Raw genomic sequence first — 19,324 nt, forward strand, 5'->3', positions numbered from 1 at the left:
CCAGAGCGATGTGGAGGGTGTTACAGCCTGAGATTCCAGCCACACCCTGTTACTTTTGAATTACTGTCCAAACAGCACATCAGTTGAATTGTGTGCATTTTAATACTTACAACAGTTATCCAGGAAATAGATCAATAAATCAAAATTTAGAGGTAGTAAATTCCTAGAGCATGGTACATTTTTCTTCTGTGTTTCCAGTACTTGTACAATCATTTCTGCTGCTTTTGGAGACATGTAGCTACTGCTGTAGTATAACTGTAATATGTTAATGATGCCCCAACCATAACATTTTCCATAGAAATTACTGCATATAGTATTTTTGCAGTGTTCAGTTATTTAAAAAAAAGCCTTGAAAGTGATATCGAACAGCAGATGTGGCAGGGGACAACAGCAATTGTAAAATAGCAGGGAAAAAGTTCAGACTGCGTAAACTTGTTCTCCCTCAGCTCCAGTGTGTGTGTGCAGGCTGAGGAAGTCTCAGGACAACTGAATAAAATCCAACTGAGATGACTGAGTTTTAGACAGAGGTTGAAGTCAACACACTGAAATCAAATTAAATAAAGCAAATGGCTTGAGTTCTCTTCTTGTAAAGTAGAACAGCTCTTCTATGCATTTGTTTGGTCTTTCATTCTTAGTTATTGTGGGGCTTGAAAAGCATGCAAAAGGCGTGTTCTTTCTGCCCTTTATAGTTTGTTAATTTCTAGACCACGTGTACGAAACACATGCTGGTAAGGTAAGTGGATGGTTTTATCAGTTATCCAACACGTAATGAGATTTCAGCCCTGTAGCAAGTAGTGACTCATGTAGATATTCAGATCTGCAAATCTTAGATTCACATGAAGGATACTTATTTTTTAATCTACTTTTTTTTCATCTGTCACTGCAGAGAAAAAAGAGGCTTTCATTGATTTTTGTCACTTGCTAGACAGCAGTAGATTAATGAGATCTGTCAAATTTGAAGCCTTTTCCTAAACATTCTAATTACCTTTGTAAAATGATTAATAATTCAATGTGAGCAAAGAAGTGTTTGATGTAAGTATTCCACATCTCAATCTTGGTAGCAGCTGAATGAATTGAACTCACACTTTCCACAGCTAAAATTAATTGAAAGACATAATCAGGAAGGAAGCTTTACCCAGAAAGCCCTCAGCATTAGGAAAAACAAGCAAATGAAAATTTACTTTCATAGTGAATTAATGGGCAGCTTGCAAAGTATATCTCTTAGCTCTACACACCTTTAATCATATTTTATTTAGGTCTACATACCTTAATCAATAGTTTTTATTTCTGTTTACTCAGAAGAAAAGAATGAGTTTATAACATTGCTTAATTTACTGTCTTATGTTTCATTTTACCTTTTAAAGTGTTTTTTCTCTTGCAAGCATTTAAAGAATCCCCATAAGACATCAATGCTCCTGACTTTTGGGTGTTTGTTCCTCTATCTGAGGTTAACAAGAAATGGATTTTTTTAAAAATTCCACGTGAATTATTAATACAGTAGTTTTCTCCAATAGGTGCCTGTACATAACAGAACAAGGGTGTGATTATAGGATGCTTGAATGTAATTCTGTGAGCTTAACTTGCTGTTGTTATTAGTGTTTGATGGTTTAAACCTCATGGTAGGAGTTTTGACATGTGTCAAAAATAAGGTTATGAACAACAGAAATCCAAGGATCTCTTCTGATACTTGAATTATTCCAGTATTTATGCTGCTGCTGCTAGGTAGAACTAGACTATGTAAAAGAAGCATGAGAAGAAGAAGAATCTTTCCTTTTGGGAAGATGCAATGTAAGATTAAGTTATTCTCCTGTGTAGTGCTTCCAGTTTTTTTGGAGAAAGTCTATGATTAATTGAGACTTCAACCTTGGATTGGTCTTAGTAGGTGTTGTATAGTGAATTTGTCTTGGTCAGCTGAGTTGCATTCATTGACTGTGTGCATGTGATGAGCTGATGGTAAATGCAAGGTAATATGAATCATCTTAGATCACAGTGAAGGGCAGCTATATTGAGTTAAGTAACTTCCTGCTCATGGCTAAGATTAAGTCAGGACAGCTCAGATTGATAGCAACAAAGTCTGTTTGAAGTTCCACATAATTTAGATATCGGAATAGCATAACAACATTCAGAAAAGCTAGGAGAAAAAAAATCAAATTGAATCAGTGATGTTTCCTTCTGACTAATCTGTCATATTTTCTTTCTAGGAAAATACAACATGACATACTCTTGGGAAATTCAGTCAATTCAGCCAATGTGAATGTAATGAAATATATGAGCACTTGAAGTTGCATCACTTCTGTAATAATGATAAATTTTTGTCTGATGAGTAATTTAAAATTTCTGTCTGAAATCTATGTTAGACTACCTAATAGTAAAATTCTATTTTGTGTTTAGAGCAACAATATAATGTTTGTTTCTTGTGTTGGTAATTGAATGATGTCTTTTTTTGTTGAATACTTCCATTTTTCTTTCAGTGTTTTGTATCCTACTTGCGTTCAGTGTACTTAATGAAGAACAAGGAAGTATTTGATGTTTTCAAATTGCCTCTAGCAGAATATGCTCTGTAAGTATGGTCAACTTAAAATATGAAAGCTGTATAGTGAGATGTTTTACAGTCTTTAAATAGCTGTTTTGATTGTGTTAACACACAGAATTGGACTTCTAGTCTTCTAGTGTATTTAGTTTCATATTCATGCTGAGCTTTTGCATATTTTCAAGAGCATTCTAAATGGAAATTATGTGTAAAGGCAATATATGCTGTACAGAGAAATAACTTAGGGCAGAAGGTACATTTGCTATATATACTAGAAGACATAACTTCTGAAGTAAAAGGATAGAGAATAATGTTTTGGTGTTTTTTCCCTCCCCAGATTTGCCCTTCAGCCTCATAGCTAAATACCAGCCTGTAAAGTGTATTATTTAAAAAGAAATTGGAGCTATCTAAAGACTATGTATTGGAGTCTCATTTTGAGTATAATTCGGACATTTCTCTTTGGCCATCAATTACTTTTCAGAAGATTCAGTGTGTTTGGTAAAGATGAAGCATCTGCACTAGACTGAATAGCATCTATTTTGCTATGTCTATTTTTGTACACGTATGTGAATCATTCCATATTTTGTATGGGAGGGAAATTAATTTTGACAGGTTGACTGTACAGATGACAGCCCCTTGAAATTGTTTTAAGATGTGAATTTTTTGAAATCTCATGGGGACACAGGGTAGTCGTAAGGGAGCAGCAAGGTGTTCAAAGGTTCACAGTAAATTAATTTGATGTGTGTGGGATTTCATACAGAGAAGGCTAATTTGCCAGCACATGGTATAATGAACTAAAATGTGACAAATTACTAGACTCTGGAACACCTGGTCTTTCTGTGCTGTGCTGTCATTAACATGATTATGCTTTTTAAGATACATAAGCCTATTAGAAAAGATGTTTTTTAACTTCATGGACTGAGACTTTTGAAAAACGAGAACTAGCATAAGCTCAAAATTCTTTGCTACATGCAATGCCTGACCATTCTCTTGTGTGGTTTGTCAGCATCTTTAAAATCTGTTGTAGGTCTTACTGTGCTATGAATGTAAGGAATAGTTGCAGAAAATGAGGGCTAAGAGGGATAACCACGCAAACTCAGCCAGTGTTAGAAACAGACTAGCAGATGGTGATAATGTTGAATTTTCAGAATCCTAGTGCCTCTTTCTGGATTTCAGCATGGTTTGCCATCTAGTATCTGTAGACGGAGTAGTCTGCAGTTCTGTTCTTCTCAGGTCTGTGTGCCCAGATTTGGACCTTCCTCAAAATAATTCTGAGCCTCAGCTTTGGAAAGCTACTAATGTCATTCCTGTAATAAAATGCAAGAAACCAGTCAGTTGTTTGGAGAGAGTAGGAGAGGTTTAGTCAAGGCTGTGAAATATGTGGCAGTATAATCAAAAAGTCAGAAGGTAATAAATCTGGGAGATAATTTGGAGATTCTCTTCTAGTTTGTTGGCACTATTCTTCCCCACTCTCCAGACTGCTAGTCTAACTAAAATACACCCTGCACTTCAGTGCACAGCGACTGATACATGGATCAGCCATCTTCATTTATATGAAAGTCCCTCAAAGTCTGGTATGTTTGAATTTTGCATCCAGAACCAACCTTGGTTTCCATTCTGCACACAAACTTATGGCAAAACCTGAAATGAAAATCCTTTCTTCCCTTTACCTTGTGTGCATTTTCTGAAAGTACTTAAGCCTTTCTGTGGAGATTTACTGCGAGCTTGATAGATGTTGCTCCACTAAAAATCCTGCAGAGAAAATAGGCTGCTTAATGCCCCTGTCAGGTTTGCATTGCAGGCTGTTGCCCACATTCCCCATTGCTCTCCTGCTTTGCATGTCTGTGCACTGAGATTCTCTTAAGCTCTGTTGATTGAGTCTGCAGAAAAGCAAGTATTTTTCATTTTTATATGTTATATAAGATCATATATATATATATATATATATATATATATATATAAGATATATAAAACAAAATATATAAAAAATGTATGCACACACATGCACACACATCTATTCTAGCCATTGATCACCTTTAAGCTAAGGTGCATTACTATTCTCTCCAGTGTTCTCTCATTATAAATTGCTATCAAGAATAATTTGCTGGAGGAAGACTTGTGTAGGTCTTGCGTTAACATAGGCAGCCTTTAAGTCTGATGAAGGAGAAGCTCAATGCTTGCATTAAAAAGAGAAATTTGTCTTTTGATTGCAAAGGACAGCTTTGAAAGCATAAGAAAATGTAAACAAACAACAGGGTGAAAAGGAATAATTACATAGTCTGGTCTCCTGGAGAGGAGGCAGTGTTTTGAAATATTTTCTTTCTCAGGCACTTTATGTTGCTAGGTGCTAACACATACATATATCTGTACATTGTTCACCAGGGCAGATCTTATCAAGTGAGTGTGCTGGATGGACAGATTAGTCACAGTTCTAAGGGGCTGCCAGGGAAGGTTATTTCCTTTGTGACTGTAGTTATGTCTTTCAGGAGAAATGCAGCAAATTTTCCTGTTTCTCCCTGTATTGGTACATAGAGAATAAATAAAACAAGTTGAAGCCAGATTATTGGGAAAATGTCAAATACACACTCCTTAGTATCTAGATAGTTCTTGCAAGTATTGCTTGCAGATCAGTATTAAAAAGCAGTAGGTAGCTGCAGGTGCTGTCAGGACTGAAATGGGTGATAGCAGATCCATCTGTCCACATCTGTCTGTCCTTTCACTAACCAGGGAAAACACCCACTGCACTCTAATCACCACCCCTGGCCTGACCCTTACTGCATGGTCAGAGCAGAAGGTTTTATTTGTTACCTTGCTCACAGCTGTCTGTCTCATCCTCAGACAGTGCCCATAGCGGTCTTTGCATGTCTTGTCATCTCTTTGTTGGTTCTTGGCCCTACTTCTGGCTCTCCTTATACTTACTTTTCTACATGTTAATCTCCTAACTAAAAAGAAAGCTCCTGATTACTTTTCGCCTTGTGTTTCCAGTCTTCATGCACCTGTAACCAGACTCAGTATTTCTCATGCTGTTACCTGGTTAATGTCAGCCTTGTATGCTATTGCTCATACAGACCCCAGCATTTCCTCCAGTCATTTGCAGAGTTTTGGTGTTCCTCATTGAGCTCCCCCTCAAACACCTGAGATCCAGCTGTCCCTTCCTGAGCTTCCTTAACTGCTTCTGTAAACTTTTGCCTACAGCTTTCTGAAGAAGCTGCAGTCTTCTCTTTCTAAGTCCAGGGTCATTATTCTCTTAGTCATCATCCTCATTTCTTCTAGGATCTTGAGCTATCTTCCCTCATTCTGCAGCCAAGCTGGCTATTGACCTTCACTCACCTTGGAAGTGAATGTGCTTGCATATGCATGAGTAGCAGTTCCAGTAGAGTGCCTGTCAGAGTTGGCTAAGCCAGCTAACTTGGAGAAAGGGACTCTAGAAAACCTTGTTGCTTGTGCTCTGCTGTGTTGCCCTCTGAGCAGGTGTCAGGGTGGCTCAGGTACCAAGGAGCACCACCAGGGTTTGGAACTGCAATGTGGAGGTTCCTTTTCCTTTGGTAAGGAAGAACTACATCTTGGTCTTCTGAATTATTAGGTTGCAACCATGACATCCTATTTGATTTCCTTCTCTTTGGTCCTGACCCATGAGGTCTTGAATAGTTTGATCCTCCTTATTATTAATAGAGTGCCAGGCATTTGAACTCCTTGATGGAGAGGAATAAAGCTGGCTGGTAAAGTAAATAGCACAGCAAACAGAATTTCTCTGTTCATTTTGGTTGTTAATCAGACCATCTGGATAGCCTGTTAGTTCAGATTTGTGTCTTTTCAGTCGATGTGTCCTGTTTTCAAATGGTTGCTCATCCTCTATTTTAAATGTTAAATGTGGATGTAGCATGTATTGCTAGGCAAGTAATACATATTTCTTCTCTTGAAATAGCTTCTGGGAGTATTTAACCTTTTCCAACCTATTTTAGGTCTTTGTCTGAACCTGTACCACAGTAAAAGTAATCTCCGTGCTGTGTTTCTATGTGTTCACATCATTCTGAAGTAGTTCACTAATGGAATATGTCTATATTTAGTAAATGTGCTAAGTTAATATCAGGCTAAATCAGTAACTTGTGTAAAATTGTTCTGAAGCCGTTTACAGCTGGCTCATGTTGTAAAAAGGACTAGTAATCTTCTAGGAGCAAATTAGGAGCATTTTTCAAACTTAAAATTTAAAAATTTTACTGGTCTTACATTTGTTTTTTGCAAAGATAGATATTGCTTTGAGTGTCTAAGATTTGGTCTTTCTAAAAGGTTGAGAGATGTCAAGTTTTTCTCTTATCCCAGTAGAGGCAAAGTTAGCATGTTAATATAAACACACTCCTGGTCTTTGCATAAGCACAGCTCACAAGCCTTAGAAGAGACAGTATTTTATGTCCGTTACACCATTCATTTAAATTCATTAAGAAAAAGGTTAATTGACGCTTGATCTTCAGTATTCACTGGAAACAAAAGTGGTATTCTCCTTAAAGTCATACAGTGTTACTTCTTTGCAGTTTTACTCTTTTAATTTATTTCCTGAAAGTCCTTGTGAACTTGCTACTAAATTAACAAAGGTACTTGAGCATTATAGGTCATTTGTGTAGTTACTTCTATGCATTCCCTAATCAGTGTTAGGGAATGCTGATGTCTAGCCACCTTGGTTTCAGCTGAGGAACTGAACCCATAGAACTGTCAGCTGTACTTTGATTTATAGCAATGAAACACTCCCTTGGTTTCAGTATTGTCTTTAGAAACTGATTTCAAATGTCTTTCTAGAAGAGCTTGCTCTTAAGAAGTCATTGCATTTCACACCAAAATACAAAACAGGATTGTTTGTTTTGTCAGCTGAATTGTTGTTGCCATTTAAAGGCTACCATAGCCTGAAGACTACACTGTGGTGTTAGTGTGTGTTTAGTGTTGTCTGTTAGGATTTATGAAATCTCACTAAATAACTTACCTGCTTTTTGTCTGTCTTCATCAGAAAGTCCTGCACATCTCTTATTCCAGATGAGTGTGTGAAATGGTTGCACTAAAGTAAAAAAATATTTGCAACTTCAGTCATAGTAGGATTATGATCTGAGTGGCATCTAATGAATTATTGAGAACTAATAATGCCCTTTGTAGTTTATGAAAAGAAAGGCTGGTTCATACATTGAGTTGTTTCAGTATGACTGAACTATAGATTTGGTGAATAATTAAGAAATAGTTTCAAAAGAAACTGTCAAATCTTAAAATATGGGGAAGCTTTTAGCAGTAGTAAAATGTCCACACTGTTTGTCCGAGATTTTTCTCCATTTGGAATACACTATGAAAAAGAGGCAGTAATGGACCAAAACACTGATATTTCTTTGAGAAGTTATGTAATTAAAAGTATTGGGGGATTATTTAATACACTTTTTCTAAGCTTATCTACTATTACTGTCTTACCAAATAAATGTGACCTTTTCTCTCTCTTCTGCCTGAGGTCTGTATTCTTTTGGAAGTAATTTGAATTCTGATAGCACTAGTCTTTTTTTGGTAGGCTTGATAAGCAGTGAAGAAAAAATTGCCAAGACTGACAATTAATTTTATTCAATTATTAAAGTAAGACATCAGTGCAGTACAGCAGTCTGGCAAGTGAAATTTCATACTTGAATGAAAAAAAGATCTGTGATGTGAAGTCTTGTCCACATTGTGGGCTGCTCTTTCTGTTTTGTAACTTTTGCTGAACAGAGAATAGTTTTTCACCTTGTCAGACTTTTCTATGCATGTGTATTCCTAATCTTTGATGCTGGCTCTGGAGGTGTAGAAGAAAAGCTCTGATAAAATCAGAGTTTTCAACCCTGTATACCTTGTGCCTGTCTGCTTGAGAAAGAGAAGTGAGGACTGATTGTGTAGTTGCCATACAGTATTGCTGCTTGCATTGCTATGTCAACACTTGACAGCAATACTTTATGTAGAATAATGTGAAATCTGGAAAAGCAAAAAAGCATTTGTCTTTTAAATGATTTGATTTTTGCAACTTCGATCTCCTTGCTGAAGAGATTGAATGCAGCAATCTCTTGATGTGTGTTTTACTGTGCCTGGTGTTAAGGCCCAATTCCAGGTTTGAATGGCTTCCAGCTGCTGCAGTGAAGCATTACATCTGCTGTTTGGTTATTTCCATTACAGTTAGTCAATAGGCCAAACTTTAACACATCATTTCATTGCAAAGGTAATTAGTGTTTACTGTCAAACAGTAAAACAAGTTTAAGATCTCTAGTTGCTCCAATTTCAGTTCCCAACGGTGTTGAGTTACCCTCTGCACTGTCAGTAAATGTGCAAAATACGTTGGATGAAAACTTCCTTTGATATTTTAAAATAAAATTCTATTTGCTTTGTTATTGCTGTTAATTGCATGTAGAACAGTACTGAATTATCAGAAACATTAAACCAAAATTTTAACATTAAAAAGAAACTTTATTTGTTGGAATATTTGTTCTTTTTTCTAACATTGTGGATTGCTGTTCGGGTTTGTGTCTGTTTTTAACCTGTGGCTGGTACCAAAAGTGCCCTGTTTAAGCACAGGTGTGATTACAATTGGGTTTTTTTGTTTAAGCAGGGCACTCCTTTTGATTAGCCTTTCCCATTGGCTACCATTAAAAGTTCAAGGCTGTCCAGAGCCTACAGTGCACTCTTGCTGCTCTGCAGTATCTTTGGGTGCTTAATCAACTGTTTATTATGACATTTCTGCTGCATAGTATGGATTAGATATTTCTCCTGTGCTATAACTTGGGTTCCTTTCAGAGGCTATGTAGTGAAAATAATAAATTATGCTATCTACTTGAACAGCATTGAGAGGAAAGCTGGTGTATAGCTGTGCATGTTTTGAGCTGAAAGAGGCTGGTCTTTTTCAGGTGTGGGTGCCTGTAGTCACTGTATTTGGTTAAATCCTTTATTCCTTTGTTAAGTGTATGTACAAGCACCAGGTACTACTTTCAGTTCTGTGTCATGGGTTCTCTCTGTGTTCCTTGCACCAGTACCAGTGTCTCCTCACATTTTTTATTCACCTAATGAGATGGCTCATGAACTCTGAAAGCAGTTTGTTTGTTTTTTTGTTGGTTTTTTTTTTTGTTTGTTTGTTGTTTTTTTTTTTTTTTTCATTTGGAATTGACAGGGTCAGGTATAATAACAGTGAAGTCATATGGGCTGTTGGAGTCAAGGTATCCGTTCCCATGCAGTGCTCTCCACTTTTTTTGCTAGACAGGATTTTTGCTTTTTCTGCAATTTTTGCCCCTTCGTGTAATGCTTATTAGTATAACTTTGAATTGTCATGCATAACTGGGTAAAATAATAGCTTTGCTGGCACTGTTAGTTATGTATGCCATGCAGGTAAAGCCTTGCTGTAGAGAGGTGGAAGCAGATGAAATTGCCTTTAAGGGAGAAATGTCTCTCCCCTAGCTTTTTCTGCAGTTAGTCATTCATCCATACCATGTTTGTTCTGCTGCTCTCAGTCACTGTGAGGTCAGGGGAATAATGTTCTGGGTGTACTTCCAGTAGTGAAGGACACTTGACAGATCAGTGTTATCTCAGTCCTTGACATGTAATCCATGTATTTTCAATACCAAATTACACTGGTGTTTCTTCCACCATGTTTTACTGTGAATCATAGATAGTTAATTGGCTCTTATCTGCAACTTACCAGGTTCTTTGTTTGCTTTCCTTCCTGGGAGGCTTGCAATTGTTTTTGAGAGGTCTCAGTTATTTCATCTTGCCTCCTCTTCCAATGTTCACTTGTATTTTAGACATTTCTAAATGTGCTGATCAAATGTATCAATATGAATCATAATTGAAATTGAATCACTTGAGCCATCAATGAGAGCTTCTAATTTAGTCAAATTTTGTGTATCTGCCTTTTAAATTTATTTGGTTCATTCCATGTTTTAGGTCACTTGGTCTTGCAATGGCACCTCGTGTGAGATTCCTTCAAAGAGTTCAGAAGCAGCTGTGTGCAAACGAGGCAGCCAATGGGACAGACCCATTGGAGGAGACAGTGCAAAATGAGAATGCCCTCACCTTGCTAAATGAGGAAACAGTGGAGAAATGTGCAACTAATTTCAGTGGAAAAACATCAGTTAACAAAACAAAGGAGAAGCAGAGGAGAAAAGAAGCTGAGGAATGTTCTGTTTCCAGTGGAAGTGCTGAGGAGAGTGGTGAGTCTGAGGATGAATTGAAAGAAGTGTCTGAGGAGGAGGAAAAAGAAGATGTACCTAATAGGGGACCAAACTCAGAGTCCATGCAGTTCTTTGAAGATGATGATGATGATGACGAGGATGATACTGAAGGTCTTGATTTGCTGACAGTGAAACAACGGGATGTTTTTGGTGTGGAAGCTAAAGAGAATCCAGCACCGGTAAGTGTGCTTTACAGTAAGGCTTGTGAATCTTAATCATTTTTATTGGACTTGCTCCAAGGAAGGAGGAGAGGAAAAGAGGAAATTCTGCTCTTAGCAGAATACTTGTTTGAAGTCAGACGTGGTGTGCATATGTATCAGAGGTCATAAATACTCCCAGAGGATCAGTGGTGTGACTGAGCTGTTATCATTTTATGCTGTTAGCACAGTTTTACCTGCATAACAAATATCCTTGTACTCACTTAAATTTATGAGTAATGTGACTCGAAAACCTGGGAAATTGTGACAGTTGTAATTCTTATCCTTTCCTAATTTGCTTGTACCTCTCTAAATAGCTGCCACTTTGAGTCATAATTTTGATGCTGAACCACGGTTTATAGCACTGGGAACTAAATTGCAAAACACAATGAGCCACTTCCCAAAAGAAATCATAGCAGAAAGATCTTTATAAGAATGTAACCTTCAAACAATGACTTTTACTTTCAACAGGACCATTCCTATTAGAATTGAGCCAGTATCAAAGAGAGAGGGGAAGAGCACGTTTCTTGTGAGGCATGGTTATAAAGGTTTATGGAAAGTATTCATGTAAATCTTTCATTTCCTTGGTGCATAGCTTTATAATTTTGATTTCCTTTGTCCTTGGTATTCTGAGAAATATTTCTTTTAGTCTTTAAATACAGTGTTACAGGAAGGGGAGTTTTGGGGCTTTTTAAAATTTTTTTTGTAATTTCTGTAGAGCAGATTTGGTATGTGCATATTGGAATTTCTTTTTTTTTTTTTTTTTTTTTGATGTATCCTTTACTAGCAACTGTATTTCTGTAGTAAAAAGATACAAGCAAAATAACCATCTGGTTTGGCATGGTTTTCTTCTGCACTTAGATGCATTCAAGGGCAACCTCCTGTTAAGCAAAGTGCTTTTTTTTTTCGAACTGGTATTTTAAATCTTTCTTTTTCTGGACTATTACTTACCACAGGGCACTTACCATGACCTTGAAGCTAGTCATCCTACTAGCTGCATTAATAAGCAGCATCTTTCCTTTGGTATGTAGTGAAATATGAACTAGTTTTATCAGCTGTCATTGTCACAGATGAGCAGTTGCACAGTGATCTGACTGCTGCCTGCACTCTCCTCTCCACGGTGAGGAGGCTGGCACAGGTTGCAGTCGCATCTGAGAACTGTGGAAACAGAGTTAACTTTCTGTCCCTGGTATTCTCAGCCTGAGTGGTTCAGCCCAGGCATGGCCACTGCCTGGCAGTAGCTTATATTTATTAATCAACTTCAGTTTTATGTGGAAAAGAGCCTTGTGTTTTAAAAGCAAAGAGGAGTAAAACATCTGTGCCTTATTTAAAGAATGATCATCTCACGGCTTTCTTATTGCTTCTACAATTTTGCATGCTGAAATACACAAGTAATTTCATGCTGTTTTTAATATGTTGCAAGGTTTTGTTGAGGAAGTGGTAAAAGGTGAAAGTTTGAGGTAGAAGAATGAACAGAAGAAATGTTATGAAAAGTGTAGGTGATTTAGAAAGTAATTTGTAACCACACTGGCTAACCTTTTAAGAGTTTTCCAGCATGAAACATTCATAGGTTAGTTTATGTTCAGGTAACTCAGACATTATTTTCTGTGATAAATGTGGATTAACTTCTGTAAGGGTTAGTAGTTCATGATTGGTGTGCAAGTGCAGAAGACTTTGTACCACCTAACACCTCTGGTACATGGGGGCATAATAAGAAAATACTAAGTTTCTCTTCTAAGCAGCTGAGAATAAAAAAACAAACTGAAAGTTTCAAGATATGTGTCATTCAAAACTTAAATTATATTTAAATAAACTCCTGCAGAAATGCCTATAGTAGTGAAATACGTGGCTTTTAGAAAGTCAAAATGCAGAGCATACTCGGCTTAACTTGATCAAGGCATGCAGTAGTGTAGGGTTTATTATCATATGACACTGTGAAAATTATTGATAAATTATGGAATGCTTTAAATGTAAGGATTCTATTTTTAGTAAGAAAAAGAGAATAAAGGTTTCTGTCACTAACCATATTAACTTTTAAGGTTTTGTTATAGAAATGCAAAATAGTAGAAATTACATTAAATTCTTGGGCATTGTGCATTTTTTATTTGACATAACTCAGCACCTCATTTTCTCAATGTTAAGATGAAATTGATAATGTGCAAAAGCTTTTATTTTTTTTCCATTTTCCATTTCTTTATTTCTTGGATAGAAGTTCTGAAGTGGTTATTATTGCATTAAGACAGATCAGTTAATATTTAAAGCATTAGCATTCTGGGGTGTGAGATGCACTCAGCAGTGTGAATGCAGTTTTCCTGGTGCTGTGTGTTGCAGTGTCCTTCTAGGAAGGACTCAGGAACCAGTTTGCTGCATTAATTAGTACTAGGAAAGGCTGCAGAGTGTCTAGGACTATGAACATAGAGTGTATAGTCAGCTGCATTAGTTAGGAGGATTTTTTGGAAAATCTGTTCTGTGTGCTAAATAAGATAGGAGTCCTTTGCAAACCCTGGCATGTGGTTATCTAATTTGGGGTTTGTGAATATGCCCACAAAGACTAAATTCAGTTTGCATTTATGCTTTTAATGTCTATAATTGATTGTGCAATTTCACTATTCCTGCTTTGGGCTTCTCATCCTAAAAGCAGTTCCAAAGCAGTCCTGCTGTGATTATTGAGCACCAGGACATTTTTTGCAAATGGAAACATTAGGTTTAGTTTCAGTTTTTGAATTGCTGTTGTTAGAGACACCATTGCTTCCTCATCCTTGTCTCTACCCTAGTCCCTCCAATGGCAGAAGGAGCAAGGGGAAGTGTTAGGCTGGCTCTGATGTAGAGCCCTGACCTTTGTTTGCAAGTGGGGTTGGCTCATCCATCTTTGTACCAAGGGAAATGAACTGGTGAAAAAGAGCAGGGGTTATTTAAACTGATGATGGATTTGAAGGGAATTTATGGGATTTTCGTAGAACAGGTTTTTTTTGATGAATGTACACGATACCCAGCCTAACTGTAGAAGAGGTTATGGTGTGAAGTGTGACACATCCAGTGTTAATCCTTCTAACAGTGTGACTTGTGGCTCAATTTCACTTTTTCCCTTTCTTGGTGTGTGTCCCTTGGCTGCATGTGTACTTTGTCTCTGTCATTTTGTGATAACACATATAAAAGAAAAATCTGTTTTCTGCATTGCTGTATAAAAGGAGAAACCTTGGATAAGTTGAAAGACCTTGGCAGATATTGCAATTTTGTTGTGAGCTTCCTAGCTCATTTTTTAAAGAGATAGTCACTGACTGCTCTATTTATGAATTTTACTTTGATATGTCAAGATTTTTAGCTGGTGGTCTAACTCATGGGACTTATTTAGACAAGTACAGTGTTCTTATGCATAAAAAGAAGGTCATCTATATGCATAGAGCCATTAGCAGATAGGCAGTATTTAGCTGTTGTGTTAACATTATGGAAATTATTTTTTTAAAGTGCATTTAACAGTATTAGCAGTATTGATGTTGCAAAGACCATAAGTACTCCCTGGTTACAAACTTTGTTTCTAATGGTAATTTTATGAAATTGCTTTTTGCATTTGGCAATTCAAAGGCTCTACTTGTTCAACTTCTATCGTTATTTATTTTGAGAACTAAGATTAAACCTATAATATTTTTATTGGTTTTGTTTATACTTTAATTTTAGTCAACTTGTCAAACATATTACATACTGTCAGACTTCTCGTCTGCTCTTGAATTTTCTGTTTTAGTGAGGAAACATTACTGAATTCTTAGAATTGCTCTGGCTTCCTCCCTGCTTCCCCATCCCTTGTTTTATGGACTCCTAAAACTTCTCAGGTGTATTCAACAATTGCTGCTTGGAACACTGTAACAAGCAAAAGCATACAGGGGGCTGTCTTGAATAGTACTTGCAGTTTCCTTGGAGTTAGTCTGGCTCTTGAAGAGCATGCTGTTTGAATGCTGTGGCTATGGAAGGAAATTATTTTATGTGCTGTGATTCTGTCTAAGCTATCTGGCTTGCCTTGCAATCCATTATTCTTACATTCAGTGAAATTTTCTTAACCTCTCAAACACATGAAGCAGACACTATAAACTGCCATATCATGACCTGGATATTTACATATTGATAACAGCAGGAAAGAATGAGACAAAGGTAAATCTCCCTAACTACAATGATGGGTGAGTCTGTACCAAGAAACAGAGAGTGGTAGCTCCTTGTAATGTGGACTTTGCATACGACATAATCAGGGAAACATCATGTAATATGCACCAAAATGAGGACATAGTCCCCTGGAATTTTCTTCTGTGATGTTGAGAAGGAAGCCTGTTACACTCCACCGAAATTTGGAGATGTGATTTGTCTAGATTGCTTCTCTTACACTGTCTTTTCTCTCTGAATGGGATTTCTTTCCTCCTGTTACCTGTTATGAGAGAGCTTTTCACCACTCTTATGTTTATATACTGCCTTTTTTTGACATGAAACATCTCATTCTTCTCACCACCCTTACTAGCTATCATTCTTATGCTTTCATATTAATATATTTTAAGCAGTTGACTTTGTCTCCTTGAAGCTTGTCAGGGGACAGCAAGGTAAAGAATACCCAAAGGGTGGAAGAAGCAAGGAAACAAGCTGGCTGGCTCTGGCAGTGGCATTTCCCTTAGGGGTAGCCTGCTTTGCTCCTGCTGTAGCGGTGTGTTGTGTCCAAGAGAAGAAAGCTGCTCCGGGCAGCCTGCTGGCTCTGAAGAGAGCATAATTCCTTGGAGACATGTTGCAAAGTGAGCAGTCTGGCAGAGAAAATAGAGAAGTTACTTATTTGTAAGTTAAATAGAAGTCAGTAGTGTGATGCATTACATACCATAAAGTCTCCTTCCTGAAGAATGTAAGTGCTTTAGGTTCTCAGCCCAGTAACAGAGTGCTAATATATTTCTAGTTGAATTGCAGCAAGTAATATTTTATATGAAGAACAAAATATTTGCATACAAGTGAACTAGGCCTACATTTATATATTAGCCAGAATGCTTCAAGATTCCAGTATTAGCAAAAGTTATCACCCATGAATGGAGATGAAACCTGCTGATGGTACCTCAAGCCTCTTTATGCAGAGCAGTCATCACAGAACACATTCTGTGAACTGCATAGAAAATTTTAAAGAAATCACATTTTCTTTCAAAGCAATTTCAGTAACTTCAATACAACTAAGACTTGTTTTTTTAAGTACGTTTATGATATCCAGTTTTACATTTTATGTAGTTTTTAAAAGTCCTGTTAATCAGGACTCCTTCTGTGAGCTACAAAAAGGACAGAGCAAAGCCATTTACTTGTCTTCTTGGACAACTTCTCTTTTTTGATTTGTGGAATAATTCATTCTCCTGACACTATAATTTTTGTGTAGAACACTCGTGACTTGCTTGCTAGATTAAACTGTGCAGCAGAGGCTTTTCAGGCAGTGCCTTGTAAACACCCATTACCTACATGAGCTCCAGCTCTGTAGATCAGTCATTGGTTTAGACTTTTTTCATTGCTTTCTCAGGTTAGCTGCTTTAGCACTCTTCTGTTGGCTCCACATGCATCTTCAAATGTCCCTCTAAAGATTTCTATTTCAATTGCATTTTTACCAGCTTACTAAGAACTTCTGTAGTTTATAAAAAAATCCTTGTAAGTTTTTAGATTTCTTATACCTATAAGACAGCACTCCAGGTGCTAATTTGTGCTAATCCCTGTGATGTTTAGGTCAATTTTAAAAATCTACAATTAGAAGTCTTGGAATTACTGGTAAATGGTGTATTTGAAATAAATGGATGCTATATAAACCTTTAAGGATATATGTTCAAGACTGTCATCCTAAATACTTGAATCATGTTGAAAACCTGGATAAGAATATGGGGCTTTTATGAATATTTATAAATTGTATTTGATATATCTGCCCCTGTCACAGATACTAGCTTCCTGTATCATAGGTTATGGAGTACATAATTCTGATGTGCTGGCCTTTGCTTCTGTGGAGAATTTAATGTGTTGGGGTGCTTTTGAACCTCTGTGAATAATGGTACTTTGGATGCCCACAATCTGTCGTCTTGGCATTTGTTACTCTTGTAGGTAGGAATCAGGACTAGAAGGATGGTAGATGAGTAGGAAACCTGCTTTGAGGAGTCTGATTTGAGGCAGGATAGGCTTTCCCAGGTCTGGTGGGACTTGTTCAGAAGTCAGTGGCTTTTCCAGCTGGCTGAAATGTACTGCTTGCCATCTAGATCAAGGGATGTTGACAAGTTAGTAGCCACTGTAGCACAGTTCTGAACCAGGCAGTGCCACCTCTTTGTTTCAGCTACTGAAACCGTGAGTTAAACCCCTTCATTCCATGTGCCACCTGAAGCAGCCTCACAAGCTGCCTTGCCTCTGTGGGACCTGCTGAAGCACCACATCACTTACTGCCCTAAGGAGAGGAGGCTGTTTGGCAGCGTGTTTCTGTGGCTGACTTCACAGAAGTGGTTCGAAATTTGTGTGTGACAATCTGAATTTTGAACCTGGATGGAAGGTATACTAAGCAAGTTCCCAGATGGTATAAAACTGGAAGGAGCTGCTGACTCCCTCCAAGGCAGAGAGGCCACGTAGAGAGACCTCAACAAATGAGAGGGCTGGGCAATAATGTTCCACAAGGGAAAGCTCTGGATTCTGCACCTGGGATGGGGCAGCCCTGGGGAATGAGATGCTGCAGAGCAGTGCCACACAAAGGGACCTGGGGGTCCTGGTCTGTGCCAAGTTGGACATGAGCCAGCAGTGCCCTGGCAGCCAGGAGGGCCAACCCTGGCCTGGGAGCATCAGGCACAGCACGGCCAGCTGGGCAAGGGAGGGGATTGTCCTGCTCTGCCCTGGGCTGGGGCAGCCTCACCTCCAGTGCTGGGGGCAGTTCTGGGTGCCACCACATAAAAAAGACATTAAACTATGGGAGAGTGTCCAAAGGAGGGCAACAAAGGTGAAGGGCCTTGAGGAGAAGTCACTTGAGGAGCAGTTGAAATCACTTGGTGTGTTCAGCCCATGGAGACTGAGATGAGGCCCCGTTGCATCTGCAGCTTCCTTGTGGGGGATTGAGGAGGGGCAGGCACTGATCTGTTCTCTGTGGTGAGCAGTGAATGGCCTGAATCTGTCTCAGGGGAGGTTTAATTTGGTTTTTGGGGGAAGGTTCCTCACCCAGAGGGTGTTTGGGCACTGGAACAGGCTCCCCACGGAGTGGCCACAGGACCAGCCTGGCAGAGTCCCAGAAGCATTTGGACAGCACTCTCGGGTGCATGGTGTGACTCTTGGGTATGGTCCTGTGCAGGGCCAGGAGCTGGATTCTGATCCTTGAGGGTGTCCCTTCCAAGTCAGGAATTTATGTTATTCTGTAATCTTTTCAGGTTGTTGATGATTCATGCAGTGCAGAGTGCTCTGAGCAGGCTGGGCTATTATTTGCGTGCTCAGGTTTCAGCATCTGGTGCAAATTCAGGCTGAAATGAGGTGTGTGCTTTATCTCTCAGTTGAATAGACCTGAAATGAATGAGAGAGTTGCATGGTCTTTTATATCAAGAAATATTAGAGTATGACTTGTATGACTTGAAATATTTCACTAAAATCTTACTAATTACTAATTTAATACTTCTAGTAGGTTACTCAAGCCTGCACTAATATCTTCAGTTTTATTTGTTCTTTATCACTGATTTGTAGCCTTGTTTAATATATTGCAGCAGTTTCATAGATAAGGGTGAATGAGCAAAATACTCTGCATTAAATCTGCCTAGTTTTGACCAGTATTCTCTAAATATGTAGGATTTGTAAACTATTAAAATGTCACAGTTTTCTTTAAAATCATTAGTCCCTGAATGGTTGTTGATCAATGCCATTGGAAATGTTTATAACTATGACATAATTTTGGATAAGTTTTCTGGAAGTTGAATGCTAAAATTATTAAATACTACTAAAAATTATACAACACTAATTTTTAAAGGAATGATGCTTTCTGAAATTGTAAAAATGCAGACCAGCTATCCAGTATGTATCTGGAGTCTTCTAACTATATTAGTCAGCAAAGTTAGAATTTTGAGAATTATTCTTTATTGTAGAGTGGCTTCTCTGATACAGACATCTGCTACTGTAAGCATTGCTTAACAAACTACCCATGCACATTTTAAACAATACTTTGAGGCACATTTCTGAATTTGTGTCTGAGCTGTGTAGTTTTCAGATGGAATCGTTTGATAATTTGAAAATAAAATTTGTGGGTGATGATTCATCAGCTATTAACCAAAGTGAGTCCTGGGGTAATTCATTACACTATCACTGACATTTTGAAGGTTGTAATTTAATGGCTATTTTAAAAAGGAAAAATGTGTATGCTCTTTTGGAATAGCACCTGCTGACTGACTGAC

The 19,324-nt window shown here is 37.9% G+C and overlaps 1 protein-coding gene across 1 annotated transcript in view; it reads left to right on the forward strand.

Moving 5' to 3' along the window:
* Nucleotides 1-19,324, forward strand: part of DDX10 (DEAD-box helicase 10) — a 153,355-nt gene that overhangs the window by 36,030 nt on the left and 98,001 nt on the right. The window contains exons 12-13 of the mRNA XM_063148975.1: nt 2,472-2,560; nt 10,451-10,916. Of these exons, the coding sequence (XP_063005045.1) occupies nt 2,472-2,560; nt 10,451-10,916 (555 nt within the window). The remainder of the gene's footprint in view (nt 1-2,471; nt 2,561-10,450; nt 10,917-19,324) is intronic.

The sequence above is a fragment of the Melospiza melodia genome, chromosome 2 (assembly GCF_035770615.1).
Source record: "Melospiza melodia melodia isolate bMelMel2 chromosome 2, bMelMel2.pri, whole genome shotgun sequence".
Taxonomy (NCBI): Eukaryota; Metazoa; Chordata; class Aves; order Passeriformes; family Passerellidae; genus Melospiza; species Melospiza melodia.